Genomic DNA, 16,747 nt, shown 5'->3' on the forward strand with positions numbered 1-16,747 from the left:
TTTTTCTGTGCGTGTGTTTATGTAACCATACATCCATAGATAGATAAATTAAGTGGATGGTGAATGCACATGGTTTTGTAACTTGCTTTGCATTTATTATGACTGCTTTTTCATGGCAAACAATATAAAGCTACATTCTTTATTTTTTTTTCTTTTTGAGACAGAGTCTCGCTCTGTCACCCAGGCTGGAGTGCAGTGGTGCAATCTCCACTCACTGCAACCTCCACCTCCTGGGTTCAAGCAATTCTCCTGCCTCAGCCTCCCAAGGCACTGGGATTATAGGCACGTACCACCACCCCCGGCTAATTTTAGTATTTTTTAGTAGAGACGGGATTTCACCATGTTAGCCAGGCTGGTCTCAAACCCTGACCTCAGGTGATCCACCTGCCTCAGCCTCCCAAAGTGCTGGGATTACAGACGTGAGCCACCGTGCCCAGCTAAAGCTACATTCTTTATTTGTAAGTGCTGCATAGGGCTCCCTTGAGTCAAAGTGTCATGATTTATTTAATGAACTCCTATTAGGTCATTTACTATTTTTTTTTATTATTATAAGCAGTGTTGTGACAAGCATCCTGATATAATAACTTTGTATACTTCAACCATTCCCTCCTTAGGAAAACCTTTAGGAGATGCTGGGTCACCCTACAGGCATTGTCTACTTTATGTGGCTCTGGATACTGCAAAAAGCATCCTAGGTGGTTGTGAAGACACATCCAGCCCTCTGCCCTGCCCCCCAGCCACGGGTTTCCCCAGCTCTTCTTAGAATTTGTGTCTTTGTTTGGCCAGAGGGAAGATAGGTGGTCTCAACCCAGGGACCCTGGCTAGAGGGTAGGGTAGGGGTGCCTTCCTGGGCCAGATGTTTGTCTTCTGTTCTCAGCTCCATGCTGCTCTTCTCTAAACCTAGAAAAGTTCATTTATAGCTTTTTGTTTCCCAGGCTGGAACCTTGAGACCTTCTTAAATCATGTCACACTCCAGGAGGCTTTAAAAGCTCCTTGGTGGGGGGATGTGTTGGGAGCAGCAGAAACAGTGCCGCACCCTGTTTCTCCTGAGGTCCTCTCAGTGTCTGCTCCGATTGTTTCCTTGCCTCAGTTTGGCCAGCATTTCTGGAGGGGGAGGGATCGTGGTAAGGAAATCAGTGTGGTTAGCTGGGGGGAAAACACAGGGAGGAGGCCTCCTCCCTCTGGAAGAGTCTTTGCAACTCATGAGAGGACTGAGTGAGGAATGGAAGCCACTCTGATGGGGAGGCAGGGATGCACAGAGCTGGGGACTCATAGCAGATGGCGTGGTGAGTCCAGGGTGGGTGGGCATTGATGAAATCTTTGTGGAGCAGGGAGCATTCGGTTGAGTCTTGAAGGGTGGGGTAGAATTGTAGCAGGAGATGATAAGAGGGTGTGGAAGGACCAAGCTGTATATGGAGGACAGTAAAAGGCCCCCAAAAAGTCATGTGATTCTTCCTAGATCCTGGAACCATGTACTCGGGTCAGTTTTCCGTAGCTTTGACTGCCTTCCACATAGGCCAAGAGAGGCGTGAGACAGAGCCTCGATGTCCTTACTATGGATACCCCAGTTGGATCCAGAAAGGTTTAAGGCATCTTCAGGGAAAAGATAGGACTTGGGCCTGCAGCTGACCCCACAGGTCCTGTTGGCCAGCAGGCTCACCTGCCAGGACCAGGGTGCCAGGGAGATGGCTCCGAGTAACAGTGCTGTCTGCCGGCTGGCACAGGGCTCCTGGTGCTGAAGGACTTGGGCATTCAGGTGGACCGCTACATTGCCTCGGAGGTGTGTGAGGACTCCATCACGGTGGGCATGGTGCGGCACCAGGGGAAGATCATGTACGTCGGGGACGTCCGCAGCGTCACACAGAAGCATGTATGTCCGTGCTGTGGGGCGCAGCCTGTCTTCCCCTCCCCGCACACTCGGCCCCTAGAGGCAGCCGTGGCCTCCTTTCATTTTGTTTGCTCTCTTCCTCTTAACCCTTTGCCCCAGCCTCTTTTTCTCCTTATCTTCCATTTGTCCTCTGTCTTGAGAGGGTAAAGGGCAAATTGAAATGGAGGTTTGGGCTAGGCATGGTGGCTCCTGCCTATAATGCCAGCACTTCAGGAGGCCAAGGTGGGAGAATCCCTTGTGGCCAGGGGTTTAAGACCAGCCTAAGCAACATAGCGAGACCCTCTCTCTGCAAAAAATTAAAAAATGAGCCAGGCGTGGTGGGACGACCCTGTAGTTCCAGCTCCTTGGGAGGCTGAGCCGGGAGGATTACTTGAGCACAAGAGGTCAAGACTGCAGTAAGCTAGCATCACACCACCACACTGTAGCCTGGGCAGCAGAGCAAGACTCTGTCTCTTTAAAAAAGAAAAAAAAAGCTATTTGAGGCCTTGCCTACTTGGGCTCTGGCTCCTCCCTGGGCTGGTTTCTGGGCCCTTTATAAGTAGAGCTCTTTGGATTAGAGAGAGGTTCCTGCCTTCCCAGTGCTTTTGGCAAATAGCTTTACCAGCCTTTATATCTGGGAGGCTTTGGCAGGGTCTTCTCTTGAGCATGACTACAGGCCTTCTGGAGTCCTGAAGGGCATTTGGAGGGCATTCACATGGCCCAGACACCCTGCCTAAGACACTCAGCGCGCCGGGTACCTTCAGACTCAGCCGTCCACTTGGGTCGTCTTCCCATTGGGCGGCTGTGCTGCCTGCCTGGGGCATGCTGGTTTCCCCACTGGCCTGAGAGATGATCCATCTGGTCCCCTTCTTGTTTAGGACTCAACCCATGGCTGCAGTTAGGGTCGTGAGCCTGCAGAGCAGCCAGGTCTCCTCTCTTTCGGGTCAGAGGACTTCTTTGCCAAGTTCACAGATCATTTCTCTTTCTTCCTGTCTGCCTCTGTCCCTGGACAGCAGGCCCATCACGTTGCCTTTATCCTCCCAGATCCAGGAGTGGGGCCCATTCGATCTTGTGATTGGGGGCAGTCCCTGCAATGACCTCTCCATTGTCAACCCTGCTCGCAAGGGCCTCTACGGTAGGTACCATCCTTCCCCTCCACCTTCTCAGCTGGTGCTTCCGCACATAGTTTTTCCTCCTTGGATATTTCTGCCCTGGGACAGCTATTCCCGATGACCCTGTCTTCCCGTGCCCGCCCCATGCCCAAGCCACACCACTGTCTGTGCAGGCAGCCCCAGCTGATGGCTTTCTCTTCCGACCTCTCAGAGGGCACTGGCCGGCTCTTCTTTGAGTTCTACCGCCTCCTGCATGATGCGCGGCCCAAGGAGGGAGATGACCGCCCCTTCTTCTGGCTCTTTGAGAATGTGGTGGCCATGGGCGTTAGTGACAAGAGGGACATCTCGCGATTTCTCGAGGTATAGCCAGCAACCTTGGTTTGGCCAGCTCACTAATGGCTTCTACCTTGGCCTGCTGCTCCATCCCTGTCTTATCTGCATTGTGGAGCTGGGGACTGATGACTTCTGCTTTGCAAGGGGCCTGTTTGGGAAGCCCCAGGCTTTCGGATTGAAAGGGAGGAAGCAGAGTTAGAGGCCCACCTCAGAAAGAACCAGTGGTCTCACCCTAAGAGGTGGGTATAGACCTGCAGGGTTGAAAGACCTTTCACCGAATTGGGTGGGGTACCTGACTTCTGGGGATGGGCATTCTGTGTGGTGTCCGTTCACACTAGGACCTTTGAGAGGACAAAAATCAGTTTTCCCTGAGCAAGCAAGGCCTGTCCTCACTCCCTGGTACCATGACATGGCACCTGAGAAGCAAGCAGGACTTAGCTGAGTTTTCATTCTTCCTCATGTGAGTCCCAGTTTAACCCTGAGCCAAGTCTGAGCCATGCACAGAGAGCTTCTGCTGCCAGAGGCATGCTTAGGATGGCCCGTCTGGGAGCGTGAGCACACTTGTGCTCCCGAGTCTTGGGGGTGGGTCACACCATGAGCTGGTGTTCTGGCTGTAAGTGAGAGCAGGCCTGTGTCTGAGTTATAATCGGGGCTCATGGTAAACCCACCCACACTCGCTGGAGCCTGGGTTTTCCCAGCCTCTGGGTAGTCTGGAGCCACACTGTCCAGTATGGTAGCCACCAGCCACATGTGGCTATTTATATTAACATTAACCATTCAGCTCTTCAATCACACTGGCCTCATTTTAGGTACAAAATAGCCACCTGTACTAGTGGGCTAGTGGCCACTGAATTGAACAGTGTAAATAGAGGACATCCCCACCATCGAAGAAGTTCATTTGGACAATGCTGACCTAGAATGTTCGGTGACAGCATGTAGAATGTGGCTAGGTGAAATTCCAGCTTCTCCTGGAGGCTGCAGGCTAGCCCAGTGAGTGGCTCCTGAGAGAGAAGTAAGAGCCTTTGAGGCTTTCAGGCTCAACACCACAGCATGCTGGCGCTGTTTCGTCTTCCTCCTTGGCTTATCTTCAAACCATCTCCTGTTTTGTAGTCCAACCCTGTGATGATTGATGCCAAAGAAGTGTCAGCTGCACACAGGGCCCGCTACTTCTGGGGTAACCTTCCCGGTATGAACAGGTTGGTGAGAGCTCCCGGGCCTGGGGGGCTGTGGGCTGGGACTGCAGATGGGATGGCCCACGGTTGGGGGGGGTCCCTGAGCCGGGCCCTCTCCGGCCAGCCTCTGCCAAATGGCTAGCTGCTCTGCCGGGTTGTTTATTTCCTTTTCCTTGAGGAATAAGAGGAGTCAGGGTATGGAAAATACTTGTCTGAAACCAACAACTAGTGGTCTTAAAGCAGGACTTTTAAAAGTACTCTCTTTATACGAAAGATACGTGTGCTGCCGAGCTAGGTGGTTGGTTTTCTGACATTGGTGATGTGTCCCGAGCCCTCTGGTGCTTAGATTCTCCTGAGGCAAAGCCATGGAGCATGGCCTTAGGACTGGGAAAGGGAGTCATGGCCATAGCCTGTTCCAAGAGAGGGAATCTCGCGACGGCTACATATGAATTCAGGGTTCTGCTTAATTTTCCTAATCACACACTTGGTTGGCTTCAGGTCCTTTCTTTGAGATATTTTCTTCAGTTAGGTTACACAGATAAAGATTTTACTATCCAAAAGCGAAGAAAATTAATTTCTCAGGTGTAAAACTGGCATTATAAAAAGGCTTTTGAGGCAAAAGAAATTGTCCAGAGTTGGCAATTCAGAAGCACACTGAGAGCCACTCAGTCCCTGTCCATTGTGGAGGGAAGTGTTTTCCAGAGTGTTCTGATTCATGGGTGATAAACCTCCTTGGTCTGCTACTTGGTATAACTAGGAGACATCATTTCACCTGGCCTCAGTCAAATAGTCTCCCTCCTTGCTATTCCCATGAGGTTGTAAGACCTTTCCCATCTCATACGTGTTTGGTAAAGTTGCTGTCAAGGATTTGTTGAGGGGAAGGAGATGGGGCATTGGGGCAGCTGACCTGAAACTGTCCCCTGAGAGTTCCCGAGATGCATGTGTGTATTGGAAATAGATGGGCTAATGTGGCTCAGTATTTTCATAGAGCCACTTGGTGTCTCCTGACAGACCTTGGTCCTAGGGGATTTCTCGCCTGCTTCTTTCATTACTAAAATATTGAACTCTGAGCTTCTAGGAGGAGCAGAGGTCCCGCATGCAGGGCTGACTGGACGGTGCACGCATAAACAGTTGGGTCATCTGTTGAGTGCCTGACTTGACTGCTGGCCCCCATGGTTCCCTCACTGAATTCCTGGAGCCAGTGCTCAGGGAAACCTTCCTTAAATACCCTTACCTGTCAGAAGAGGTCAGCATGAAGGGGACAGCCTGCACCCTTAGAAGTGATGTGTTTAATGTCAGAATTTTGGTCTTCAGGGAACTGCAGAATTTAAGTATTTTTTTGAGACGGAGTCTTGCTCTGTCACCCAGGCTGGAGTGCAAAGGCATGATCTTGGCTCACTGCAGCCTCTGCCTCCCAGGTTCAAGTGATTCTCCTGCCTCAGCCTCCTGAATAGCTGGGATTACAGGCACCTGCCACCACACCTGGCTAATTTTTGTATTGTTAGTAGAGCTGGGGTTTCACCATGTTGGCGAGGATGGTCTTGAACTCCTGACCTCAGGTGATCGCCTGCCTTGGCCTCCCAAAGGGCTGGGATTACAGGCTTGAGCCACTGTGCCCGGCCCAGAATTTAAGTCTTTTAAAACTGTACGTTTAAGACTTGTGGCTTAATGAATCTCATCCAGTGGACACACCCATGTAACAATCACCACAAATCAAGATTCAGAACATTGTCACCCCCAAAGCTTACCTTGCAATAGGACGCTTGAAGCTCAGTGTATTTTAGACTAACTGATGTAAAGATAGCTGTGGTTTTTTCCTCCTTCTGCTGGGTGTTATCTGCCTATTCGTAGTTTGAGACCACTTTCGAATTTACCTCTACGGATGAATGCTTGGCGGAGTTGTGTTTGTGGATGGCTGCAGTGTGTGTTGGTGTATTTATGGGAAGTTTGAAGAGGGTTACGATGTGTGTACATGATTTGGAGAAGGGCGCTTTACCCTGTGAATTAGTGGCTGCTGGGGGGGGAGGGAGCCATGTGGCTGGGGGCCTTCCCGCTGTCCTCCAGGTTTCTGTTGTTACCGTCTCTCTTCTGCCTCCTAGGCCGTTGGCATCCACTGTGAATGATAAGCTGGAGCTGCAGGAGTGTCTGGAGCATGGAAGGATAGCCAAGGTCAGCTCCAGCGTCCAGGACCTCTGCTGGGGGGCAGGGAGAAGGAAGGGCAGGAAGAAGTGGAGCGGTGGCCAAGGCCATGTCCCGCCTGCACCTCCAGCTAGTGTGGAGAATGCAATTTAGGAGCTAGTGCAGGGACATGCAGCGGGGCAGCCAGAGGAGGGCCCGGGGCTGCTGGCCTTCAGCCCTTCCTCCCTGGTGAGTGTCGCCCACCACACCGGTAGACACTGAGGAGTCTACTAAGACCTGGACTTGCTGTGGTTTTTCATTTCTTAATTTTTTGGCCAAAACCTATTGCAAAAGCCTTGAAATCAGAGCAGGCTCCCATGATATGGAAGCTCCATTTCTCTCTGGAGCTGGAATCTCCTGGAGTGAGTACCTGAGGTATTGGGTTCTGTGTCAGCAGGTTCCAGCATTCAGAACCATTGGCAGCTCAGAGGGCATCTTTGAGCCCCTCAGTAACTTGGCATCCTTTAGCCTACAAGTTACTCCACCTCTGAAAGAGCTAATTCTTTAGAAGACTTGGAAGGTATAGTGGCTACGGCTTCTACTTCTAAAGTCTGTGGCTAGGCTGGGCATGATGGCTCACGCCCATAATCACAACACCTTGGGAGGCTGAGGCAAGCAGATCACCTGAGGTCAGAAGTTCGAGACCAGCCTGGCCAACATGTTGAAACCCTATCTCCACTAAAAATACAAAAATTAGCCGGGCGTGGTGGCATGCACCTGTAGTCCCAGATACTCGGGAGTCTGAGGCACGAGAATCGCTTGAACCCAGGAGGCGGAAGTTGCAGTGAGCTGAGATCGCACCACTGCACTCCAGCCTAGGTAACAGAGCGAGACTTCGTCTCAAAAAAAAAAAAAATTAAATCTGCGGCTAAATGGACCTGACTACGGTTGGCCAGATGACCTCCAAGCAGGAAGAAAAGTGGGGCTGTTTGGTGTGCGGAGGCTCCTTGCCTGGTGAACTCTGCTCTCTCAGAGCCATACCCAGCCCCTGGGAGGACCAGACCCTGTCAGGGTTGGCGAGTACCTGGCATACTTGGTAGATGCATGGTCAGCGTTGGCTGGTGAATGAATTCGTGCTCAGTCCTCTTTTCTCTTCACCTTCTAGTTCAGCAAAGTGAGGACCATTACTACGAGGTCAAACTCCATAAAGCAAGGCAAAGACCAGCATTTCCCCGTCTTCATGAATGAGAAAGAGGACATCCTATGGTGCACTGAAATGGAAAGGTACCCGAGTTGTGCGGGTCTGGCTGTGGCATGGGGTGTTCTGGTTGCCGTGCTTGCTGGAGGGGTCCTCTGCCTTTCCCACCTGGCTATTTTTCCACAAATGCCCTGGGAACAGTGGGTTTTATCAAGCATTTCCCAAGATGGCAGACTCCAGGGGTGGACTCCTGGCTCCTGTGTATTGTAAGGCTGGTCCAAAGTAAAAGGAGTCTAGGGGCCAGATGCAGTGGCTCATGCCTGTAATCCCAGCACTTTGGGAGGCAGGCGGATCACCTGAGGTCAGGAGTTTGAGACCTGCTTGGCCAACGTGGTGAAACCCCATCTCTACTGAAAATACAAAAATTAACCTGGCATGGTAGTGTTGTGCGCCTGTAGTCCCAGCTACTCAGGAAGCTGAGGCAGGAGAATCACTTGAACCTGGAAGGTGGAGGTTGCAGTGACCTGAGATCACATGACTGTACTGCAGCCTGGGCAACAAGAGAGACTCCATCCCAAAGGGGAAAAAAGAGGAGTCTAGGAATCCCATGGTGCCTTGTCTCTCAGAGACCCTGCTGATCCCCAAGGAAATGCTGCAGCGGCAGGACCTTCCTGAACTTGTGGTGCCAATTTTGTAGGTCTCTTGTAAACCAAGCCAGCATAGGGCCAGGCAGACCTTACAGCCTCCCCACCCTGGATTTGGTGCAAACAGGACTCTCGGTGCTGGATGACCTTCTTGTTCTCTGAGTATAACTAGGATTTAGCCAGACAAAGAGACCATTTACACAAACAACCAAAGCAAACAGGAAATCCTTCAGCTTCTGAAGTCAGGCCGGAGTTCAGCTCATTTTTTGCCTTCCCTCCTCTCAGTGGGCAGGATGCTAGGGCTGTATGTTCATTACATGCAGATTCGAGGTGTGTGCTGTGGAGCTAGCCCTGGAGGAGAGGGGAACTGTAGAGTGTGTCCTGGAGGTGTTTCTGCAGGATTGTTCAAAATTATCTTGTTTCTGCTGGGTTGTGAAACTCTAGGCAGTGACAACCTTACTACCTCTAAGGCCACAGAAACCAGCACAGTGCCTGGCACACGGTTGGCGATCCGAGTGCTGGGTTGTTTATAAAGGACAGAAGATTTGGCAGAACTAAGCATGCATCAGGAGTTGGTGGGTGTGAGTGCCCCGTCCCTGCTCTGGGCGGCTGCTGGTCCTCTGGGTCCTGCTGTGTGGTTAGATGGCTTCCGAGCAGCCTTGTCCCGCCAGCACTCACCCTGCCCTCTTTGCCTTCTCTCCCTCAGGGTATTTGGTTTCCCTGTCCACTATACTGACGTCTCCAACATGAGCCGCTTGGCAAGGCAGAGACTGCTGGGCCGGTCGTGGAGCGTGCCAGTCATCCGCCACCTCTTCGCTCCGCTGAAGGAGTATTTTGCGTGTGTGTAAGGGACATGGGGGCAAACTGAGGTAGCGACATAAAGCTAAACAAACAAAAAAAACACAAAACATAATAAAACACCAAGAACGTGAGGATGGAGAGAAGTATCAGCACCCAGAAGAGAAAAAGGAATTTAAAACAAAAACCACAGAGGCGGAAATACCGGAGGGCTTTGCCTTGCGAAAAGGGTTGGACATCATCTCCTGATTTTTCAATGTTATTCTTCAGTCCTATTTAAAAACAAAACCAAGCTCCCTGCCCTTCCTCCCCCTCCCGCTCCTTTTTTTTTTTTTCCAGTCAGACCTTTTGTTTTCTACTCTTTTCAGAGGGGTTTTCTGTTTGTTTGGGTTTTGTTTCTTGCTGTGACTGAAACAAGGTTATTTCAGCAAAAACCAGTAACAAAAAATAGTAACAATACCTTGCAGAGGAAAGGTGGGAGAGAGGAAAAAAGGAAATTCTATAGAAATCTATATATTGGGTTTTTTTTTTGTTTTTTTTTTGTTTGTTTGTTTGTTTTTTTACTATATATCTTTTTTTGTCTCTAGCCTGATCAGATAGGAGCACAAGCAGGGGACGGACAGAGAGAGACACTCAGGCGGCCGCATTCCCTCCCAGCCACTGAGCTGTCGTGCCCGCACCATTCCTGGTCACGCAAAACAGAACCCAGTTAGCAGCAGGGAGACGAGAACACCACACAAGACACTTTTCTACAGTATTTCAGGTGCCTACCACACAGGAAACCTTGAAGAAAATCAGTTTCTAGAAGCCGCTGTTACCTCTTGTTTACAGTTTATATATATATGATAGATATGAGATATATATATAAAAGGTACTGTTAACTACTGTACAACCCGACTTCACAATGGTGCTTTCAAACAGCGAGATGAGTAAAAACATCAGCTTCCACGTGGCCTTCTGCGCAAAGGGTTTCACCAAGGATGGAGGAAGGGAGACAGCTCGCAGATGGCGCATTCTCACGGTGGGCTCTTCCCCTTGGTTTGCCACAGAGTGAAGGAGGAGAACCTGGGAGCCGTGTTCTCCCGTTTCTCCCTGCCAAAAAGGGGGTTAGATGAGGTGGTCGGGACCGTGGACAGCTGAGAGTGGGATTCATCCAGACTCATGCAATAACCTTTTGATTTTTTTCTAAAAGGAGACTCCCTCGGCAACCTGGCAGGGTACGGAGTCTTCAGGCCCAATTTCTCACTTTAGCCGATTCGAGGGCTCCTTGTGGTGGGATCAGAACTAATCCAGAGTGTGGGAAAGTGACAGTCAAAACCCCACCTGGAGCAAATAAAAAAACATACAAAACGTACTGGTGCTTTCCTGTCTAAGTCGCCTTTTGTGTGTTCTTTTATGAGGCCCCCACCATCCACCCCTCTGTGCACAAGGCGGCTCCTGGCCCCTGGAATGTGATGTTTTTGGTCATCTCCAAAGGCTGCAGTTTTATACTGGGAGGCTGATGACACCTTTTATTATAATTATTCTTATGGTTCTGGTTATAATTATGTTTGTTTTGAGATTTTCTTTAAGAAAACAAAAACCCAACACCCTTCCCTTTAGGTTTCAAACCAAGGTGCGGGAGCAGGGTGCTTCTGAGTTAGCGGTGGCTCTGGTGCCCTGGCTCCCACCCCTCGGGCCAGGTGGGCCACTGGGCATGGTGACAGCTGGGCGGCCAGGGAGTCCCTGAGGTCTGCCTTCCGGGCTCGTCACTCTTCTCTTCTACTTCCCCTCCTCTTGAGTCGGGTGTGTCAGGGCTGGAGGGAGGACCGGCCGTCTCTCTCCTTGTGTGTGTGGTTGGAGTGGTGTGTGTTTCTTTTCTAGTACTCGGTCTGATGATAGCTGTGCCCTTACCTCGAGTCAGCAGCACTTGGAGCCCCCAGTGCTCGGCACTTGGTTCCGCCTCCTACAAGGCAGGCGGCCTGGCGTCAGCAGTAGGAAGGGACAGTGTTGTTGGCTCCAGGGTGAGGGCCCGACGGGCAGGTGCTTGCCTGGGTAGATGGGGTGTAGATATGTGGCATATAGAGATATATATTTTATAATGGGAGGGGGGATGGCACCTCCTGGGACTGGCAGAGCTGGGAGGTGTGTCGGCAAGCACATGGCCCCAAGTCCACGTCCCTAGAAAGATGGGGCCTACGGTGATAGGCGCTCTATAAATACATAGATAGGGTCATGTATAAGAATTATTATGGGGTGGGGAGTGGGGGAAGCGGGCTCAGTGTGCTGAGCCTCGGTCCCCACTGCAGACATAAACCCCACACCAATCAATCTCGCACGCATACACAGGAGCTTATTTCTGTACTGATGCATAACGAATGCACTCTCACACACGCCAGGGAGCCCCCAGCACTCTTCTCCCAGGGTTCAGGACTTTGTGGAGTCAGCCCGTGCAGCTATTTACCTCTGTTGCCCTGATTGCAGGTAGACTGTCAATCCCAGAAGTTGCTAGGTGCTGAAGGCAGGAAAAGGAGGAGGTTTTATTTCAGCAGGTGCTCTCCTCTAGCAGGTAGTGTTCTATCTCTTTTGCCCCTGGTGATGTCAAAAGATTCTTCTGTTAGCAACCTGTGATACTGACCTGCAACTCTAGGCACCAGTAAAGTCAGCCCTCAACTCCCCCTACCTATTCTCCCCCAACAAAAATCAAATTGACATCCAGGTCTGTCTTGGCCAGGGGGCTTTCACTGGGGAAAAAAAAATGGGACAGTGAACCTTACCTATTGACTAAACCAAATTAGTAATTAGTGACAAAACCAAACCAAGACTTTGACCCCCTGCTCATTACTCAGGAGTAAATTCACACAGCTGGTGGCCAGTCTCACTCCTTTTTGGGGTGCTTGGTCCTGGACCCCAATCTACTGTCTCCTTGACAGATTGGTGTTTAAGATCACGCTCAGTTGCTTCCTGTCACCTCTGACAGGTGGTGACTGGGCCCCTGTGGGGCTGGAGCAGCGAGGAAGGGAGCCTCTGCCCCCTCTTTAGAGTCCCTGTGCTAACTGTGGTGCTCGCCCAGCCCCTCCTTGCTCCAGCGGGGGGCTCCGTCCTTCGGGCCTGGAGTCCACCAGTGCCACTCCAGGAGGGCTGGGGGAGGAGGGGCTGCCTCAGGCAGTCCAAGGTGCTCCCTCCCCCGCCGGCCGTCGCTAAGGTCTTCCCGGCTCCCAGGATCAGGACAGAGTCATCTAACACTTCAGGCTCTCCCAAGCCACTGCTTAGTGACAGAGTTAGGCTTTCCCAGCTCCACCGGAGCTGGGCCTGGTGCCCCACCCAAGGGATTGGTGTGGGGACTTGGAAAGAGACTTGGTAGCCAAGGGCATGGCAAGCCTGGGGATTCCTGTGGGCCGGCTTGCTCCAGGAGGGAGTGCTGAGCACAGAGGAGCCTTTACGGCTGACAGCTTGAGAGCACTTGTTCCTCCAGGTCTAGCCACTTGACTGGGCCCTAGAATGGATCAGATGCCCCAGAGGTTGTGGGTCCCCCTTGCAAGGACAAGAGTTAACAATCACCAGCTTTTCTTACAGCCCAGCCTGTGGTCTTGGTCTCACAGTAGAACTTGGGGGAGAGTGTGGGGGCTTTGGGATTGTGCCAACTTGGCTAAGCTGAGACGTGCTTAATCCACCGCAACCCTGGGGCCTCTGGGGACAGGTATTGGGTCACCTTCCAAGGGGCGCTGTGCTTCAGCAGGCTGTAGATAAGGCAGAGGTTAAGGTAGTAGAGTGGGGCAACCAAGAGGGCCTAGGGAAAATCGCCAGGCATATTCCCTGTGGGATTTTCTCTCCAAAGATCAGGCCCATTTCCCCCTTAGAAACATGGGTTCTGGGGGTTGAGGATGGCAGCTTCCCCCCTGCAGGTGCCAGGTGGAGCATGATGCCAAAGAGATCTGTGGCTCTTGCCTGGGGGAGGTAGCCAGGTGCTAGTACTGGGGACACAGCCCTTGGCCTCCTGCGTGAGCAGGAAGCTGGTTTCCAGCAGGTGGCTGGTGCTAATCCCCACCCCAAGGGAGTGTCGGGACAGTGAACAGGCAGCCTGGGGGCGCTGCAGGTGGGCACTAGCAGGGGTCTGCAGTCCACAGATGATGACGTGAATCTGTTGCTCTCCTTTTCTGTCTAAGCTCCAGAGACTTCTTGCTATTGAACATCCTATTGGAAAGCAAACTTTCCAAGACAGCATCCGTGACCTGTTAGCTTTTGAAACGGGCCTGGGTGTGATTGGCTGGTAGGGATGCACGTGTGAGTTTTGGCGCGTTGCAAGGATTGGGACAGGCAGCCCGGCAGGAAGGAAGGCTGACACCGAAAGGGTCTCACAGGGCCCGGCTCCCCTTGCCTCCCAATAATTGACTCTGGGGAAGTCGCCACCTTCTCTAGCAGAAGGAATATTTCAGCAGAGCCATCTGGGAGATGTTCCTCCAGGAAAACTGCAGTCATTCATTTCATAGTTTTGCTTACATAAATAGAGTAGATTTGGGAGGCAGTTTTGAATTCCTGTCTCTATGCTGCTTGGTGCAGAATTGCAGCGGCTCCAAGTGTCTTTCAGAGCTGTTGCTTTTAGGAGCCCCCTCAAGCTGCGGGCTTAGGGCCAGGGCAGGGAGGGGTGCTACCTGGCACTGTGCCCTGAAGAGGGGCTGCTTGCTTGCTTTGGTCGGGAGCATGGCAGAGCCAAGATTCTGGTGGGAACCGAGTTTCTAGCCAGGCCCCTGTTTTGGTCCCGGGAGGTGAGTAATCTGAGTTTGTCGTTGTGCATTCTCCAGGCTGCCTGCTTCTGGCGTGGGAGCCTAGAGGGCCCCCGTGGAGTTGTCCTCCAGGAGTCTTGCCTATTTGGCAGGAAGCAGCCAAAACCTCCCGCTCCCAACCCCGGGGGTGGAAAAGGTGTTATGGAGGGATGGCCTGGAGCTAGGATGGCCTTTCTGGCTGTGCCCTGCTGAGCCAGGATTAGGGAAGGTGTCAGCTGCCTCCTCACCAGGCTCTGTGCTGGGTCAGGAGGGCCAGGAGGAGAGGGAAGGGATGAGAGGATGGACTCTGCTGTTGCAGCGGGAGCTCTGCAATCTTTACGTTTTGGTAAAGGCAGGCCAGGGTCTTTGGGGACCGAGTTGGGGAGCCTTGTCTCTGTGTTTCTAAGACCCATATAAGGTGGGCCTTTGGTGGGTGACCTGTCTCTGACCCGAGGCAGCAGAGTTTTGGGGGATAGGGGGAGAAAAGCAAGCAGGGAGGACAAGGACAGAAGATCCCTTTGCTGGTGGTGACTTACTTACTTCCCCCACCAGAGGGCCCGGGACTCTCGAAACTCCCTAACTGGAAAGCTCCCTGGCTCAGCTCCACTGGAGGGGTGAGGACGGTGGCTCCCCCAGCCCCAGCCTAGCGGCCTCCACCCCTGTGCCTGAGAACATGAGCAGCGGTCTAAAGTCCCCTAGTCCCATTTAACTTCACAGACCAATTTGGTTGCACAGCCCTAGAATTCAACAGACAACAAAAATGCTGAAATTCCTTAGAATACGCAGAGGGAGGAGGTGACTCAACAAGGTGCTAAAACATTTTATTAAAAATATATATTGTTAAATTAAGTCTGCTGTCTGGACAATGACTGTTTGTTTTGTTTTCTTGTAGTGGAGTTTAAAAGAGACTATTATTTTACTCTGATATATTATTATTAAAAAGGCATTTTAACTTTGTACTTGAAAACTAAATGAGCGATTTCATGTGTTTTAGCTGAGGCATTGAAGTAGCGGGTGCTTACTTATTTGTGGGAAATCATGTATTCATACTGAAGAATAAACTCCGTAGCTGATTTGGTAATAACTTTTACTGTTACAGACGATTTCGCTTTGACCCCGGTGGCAGAGCACTTTTACTCCACATTCCACGCAGCTAAATGCAGGACTTCCCAGGCCCTTCCCTCCCCAGCCCTCTTTCCTTTCTCTTAAGTTCCTCTTTTTTCCTTTATTATTTTTTTTTTCCTGGTTCCAGCATCCTTTCACCACTGTGTTTTTTTTGTTGTTGTTGTTGTTTTTGGTTTTTTTTTTTTGTTTTTTTTTTTTTTTTTTTTTTTTTTAGGGTTGCTTCTCTATTTATTGACAATAATAATGTACATTTCACAGTCTGGTTCTAGGACATCCAGGGAGGGACGAGTGGGGCCCGAGTGGGGCCCTGCCCCACCCGCCTGGTGTCCTGTTGTATCTCTGTGTAAGTGATGCTCGTGACATAGCTGTTTATGAAATAATTAAAGAGGTCAATGCGTACAACAGATGTAGAAAGTCTGTCAGTTCCGCCTTCATCACATTTTTTTTTGTGCCCAGAAGAATATAATAAAGCTCCTTTCTAATGTACTTGTGCTGGAGAACACTTGAATAAATGGACTGTTTTTGTGCAAAAAGAAAAACGGAAAAGCACCGTAATAATGTCCTTTTGTCTCGCGTCTCTTTTCCCTGCCATGACTGTTCACAGCCTCCTCCAGGGGGCTCAAGTACCTAAGCGGGGAGGTGCTAGCATCTGGCCCTGATGAGACAGGGCCTCCCTAAAGCACGTCACCTTCATGAGCATCAGATTAGTAAACGGGGCTGTCCCCTGGGTACAGGAAAGAGTTTGGTTGACTGGAAGCTGAAAAAATAAGTTATGGTGAGACAGGTTGCTCGGAAAGTAAATTCAGCTCTGGGCTGAGCAACAGAAGTTATTAATTTAGAGACAGAGTTTTGCTCTTGTTGCCCAGGCTGGAGTGCAGTGGTGCAGTCTTGGCTCACTGCAACCTCCACCACCTGGGTTCAAACGATTTTCCTGCCTCAGCCTCCTGAGTAGCTGGGATTACAGGCATGCGTCACCACATCCAGCTAATTTTGTATTTTTAGCAGAGACGGAGTTTCTCTATGTTGGTCAGGTTAGTCTTGAACTCCTGACCTCAGGTGATCCGCCTGCCTCAGCCTCCCAAAAGTGCTGGGATTACAGGTGTGAGCCACTGTGCCCGGCTCAGAAATTTTAACACCAGAAAAGGGAGAGGAGCATACCTTACTCCAATGCCTTGATCAGATGCAGCGGGAGGAGGATTTTTGAACCTGGGTGCTCAAACTCTAAGCAGTGTTTTGCCAACAAACAAGCATTCAGAGGAGAGCAGCCAGAGTGGTAGACGGTCCGGACTGTCAAGGCCCCAGAACAAATCAGGGCGATTGTCCTAGAAAAAGGAAGAATCGGTAGGCCAATGTTCGTAAACACCGACGGGGCAAGCCCAAAGGGCTGGGGTCTTTCCAGGTGTTCCACAGGCAGGTGGAATGGTGCAGGGAAGCCAGTGTCAGCTCAGCATAAGGGAGGGAGGTCCCTTTCCCTGCTCCAGCTGACAATGCAACGGCCACCTGAGTGCAGTGAAGCCCTGAGCAGTTAAAAGTGCTGGACAAGGCCGGGCGCGGTGGCTCACGCCTATAATCCCAGCACTTTGGGAGGCCGAGGCTGGTGGATCACGAGGTCAAGAGATCGAGACCATCCTGGTCAAC

The 16,747-nt window shown here is 51.2% G+C and overlaps 1 protein-coding gene across 9 annotated transcripts in view; it reads left to right on the top strand.

Moving 5' to 3' along the window:
• DNMT3A (DNA methyltransferase 3 alpha) overlaps positions 1-11,980 on the top strand; it is a 120,551-nt gene extending 108,571 nt beyond the window's left edge. For all 9 annotated transcript variants that reach the window (XM_032293942.1, XM_032293941.1, XM_032293945.1 and 6 more), the window contains 7 exons: positions 1,725-1,870; positions 2,912-3,002; positions 3,191-3,339; positions 4,423-4,508; positions 6,584-6,653; positions 7,768-7,886; positions 9,151-11,980. In XM_032293942.1, coding sequence (XP_032149833.1) covers positions 1,725-1,870; positions 2,912-3,002; positions 3,191-3,339; positions 4,423-4,508; positions 6,584-6,653; positions 7,768-7,886; positions 9,151-9,292 — 803 coding nt within the window. In that variant the 3' untranslated portion in view covers positions 9,293-11,980. The remainder of the gene's footprint in view (positions 1-1,724; positions 1,871-2,911; positions 3,003-3,190; positions 3,340-4,422; positions 4,509-6,583; positions 6,654-7,767; positions 7,887-9,150) is intronic.
• Positions 11,981-16,747: the final 4,767 nt, after the last annotated feature.

The sequence above is a fragment of the Sapajus apella genome, unplaced genomic scaffold, assembly GCF_009761245.1.
Source record: "Sapajus apella isolate SASKATOON/1434 unplaced genomic scaffold, GSC_monkey_1.0 scaffold31, whole genome shotgun sequence".
NCBI lineage: Eukaryota > Metazoa > Chordata > Mammalia > Primates > Cebidae > Sapajus > Sapajus apella.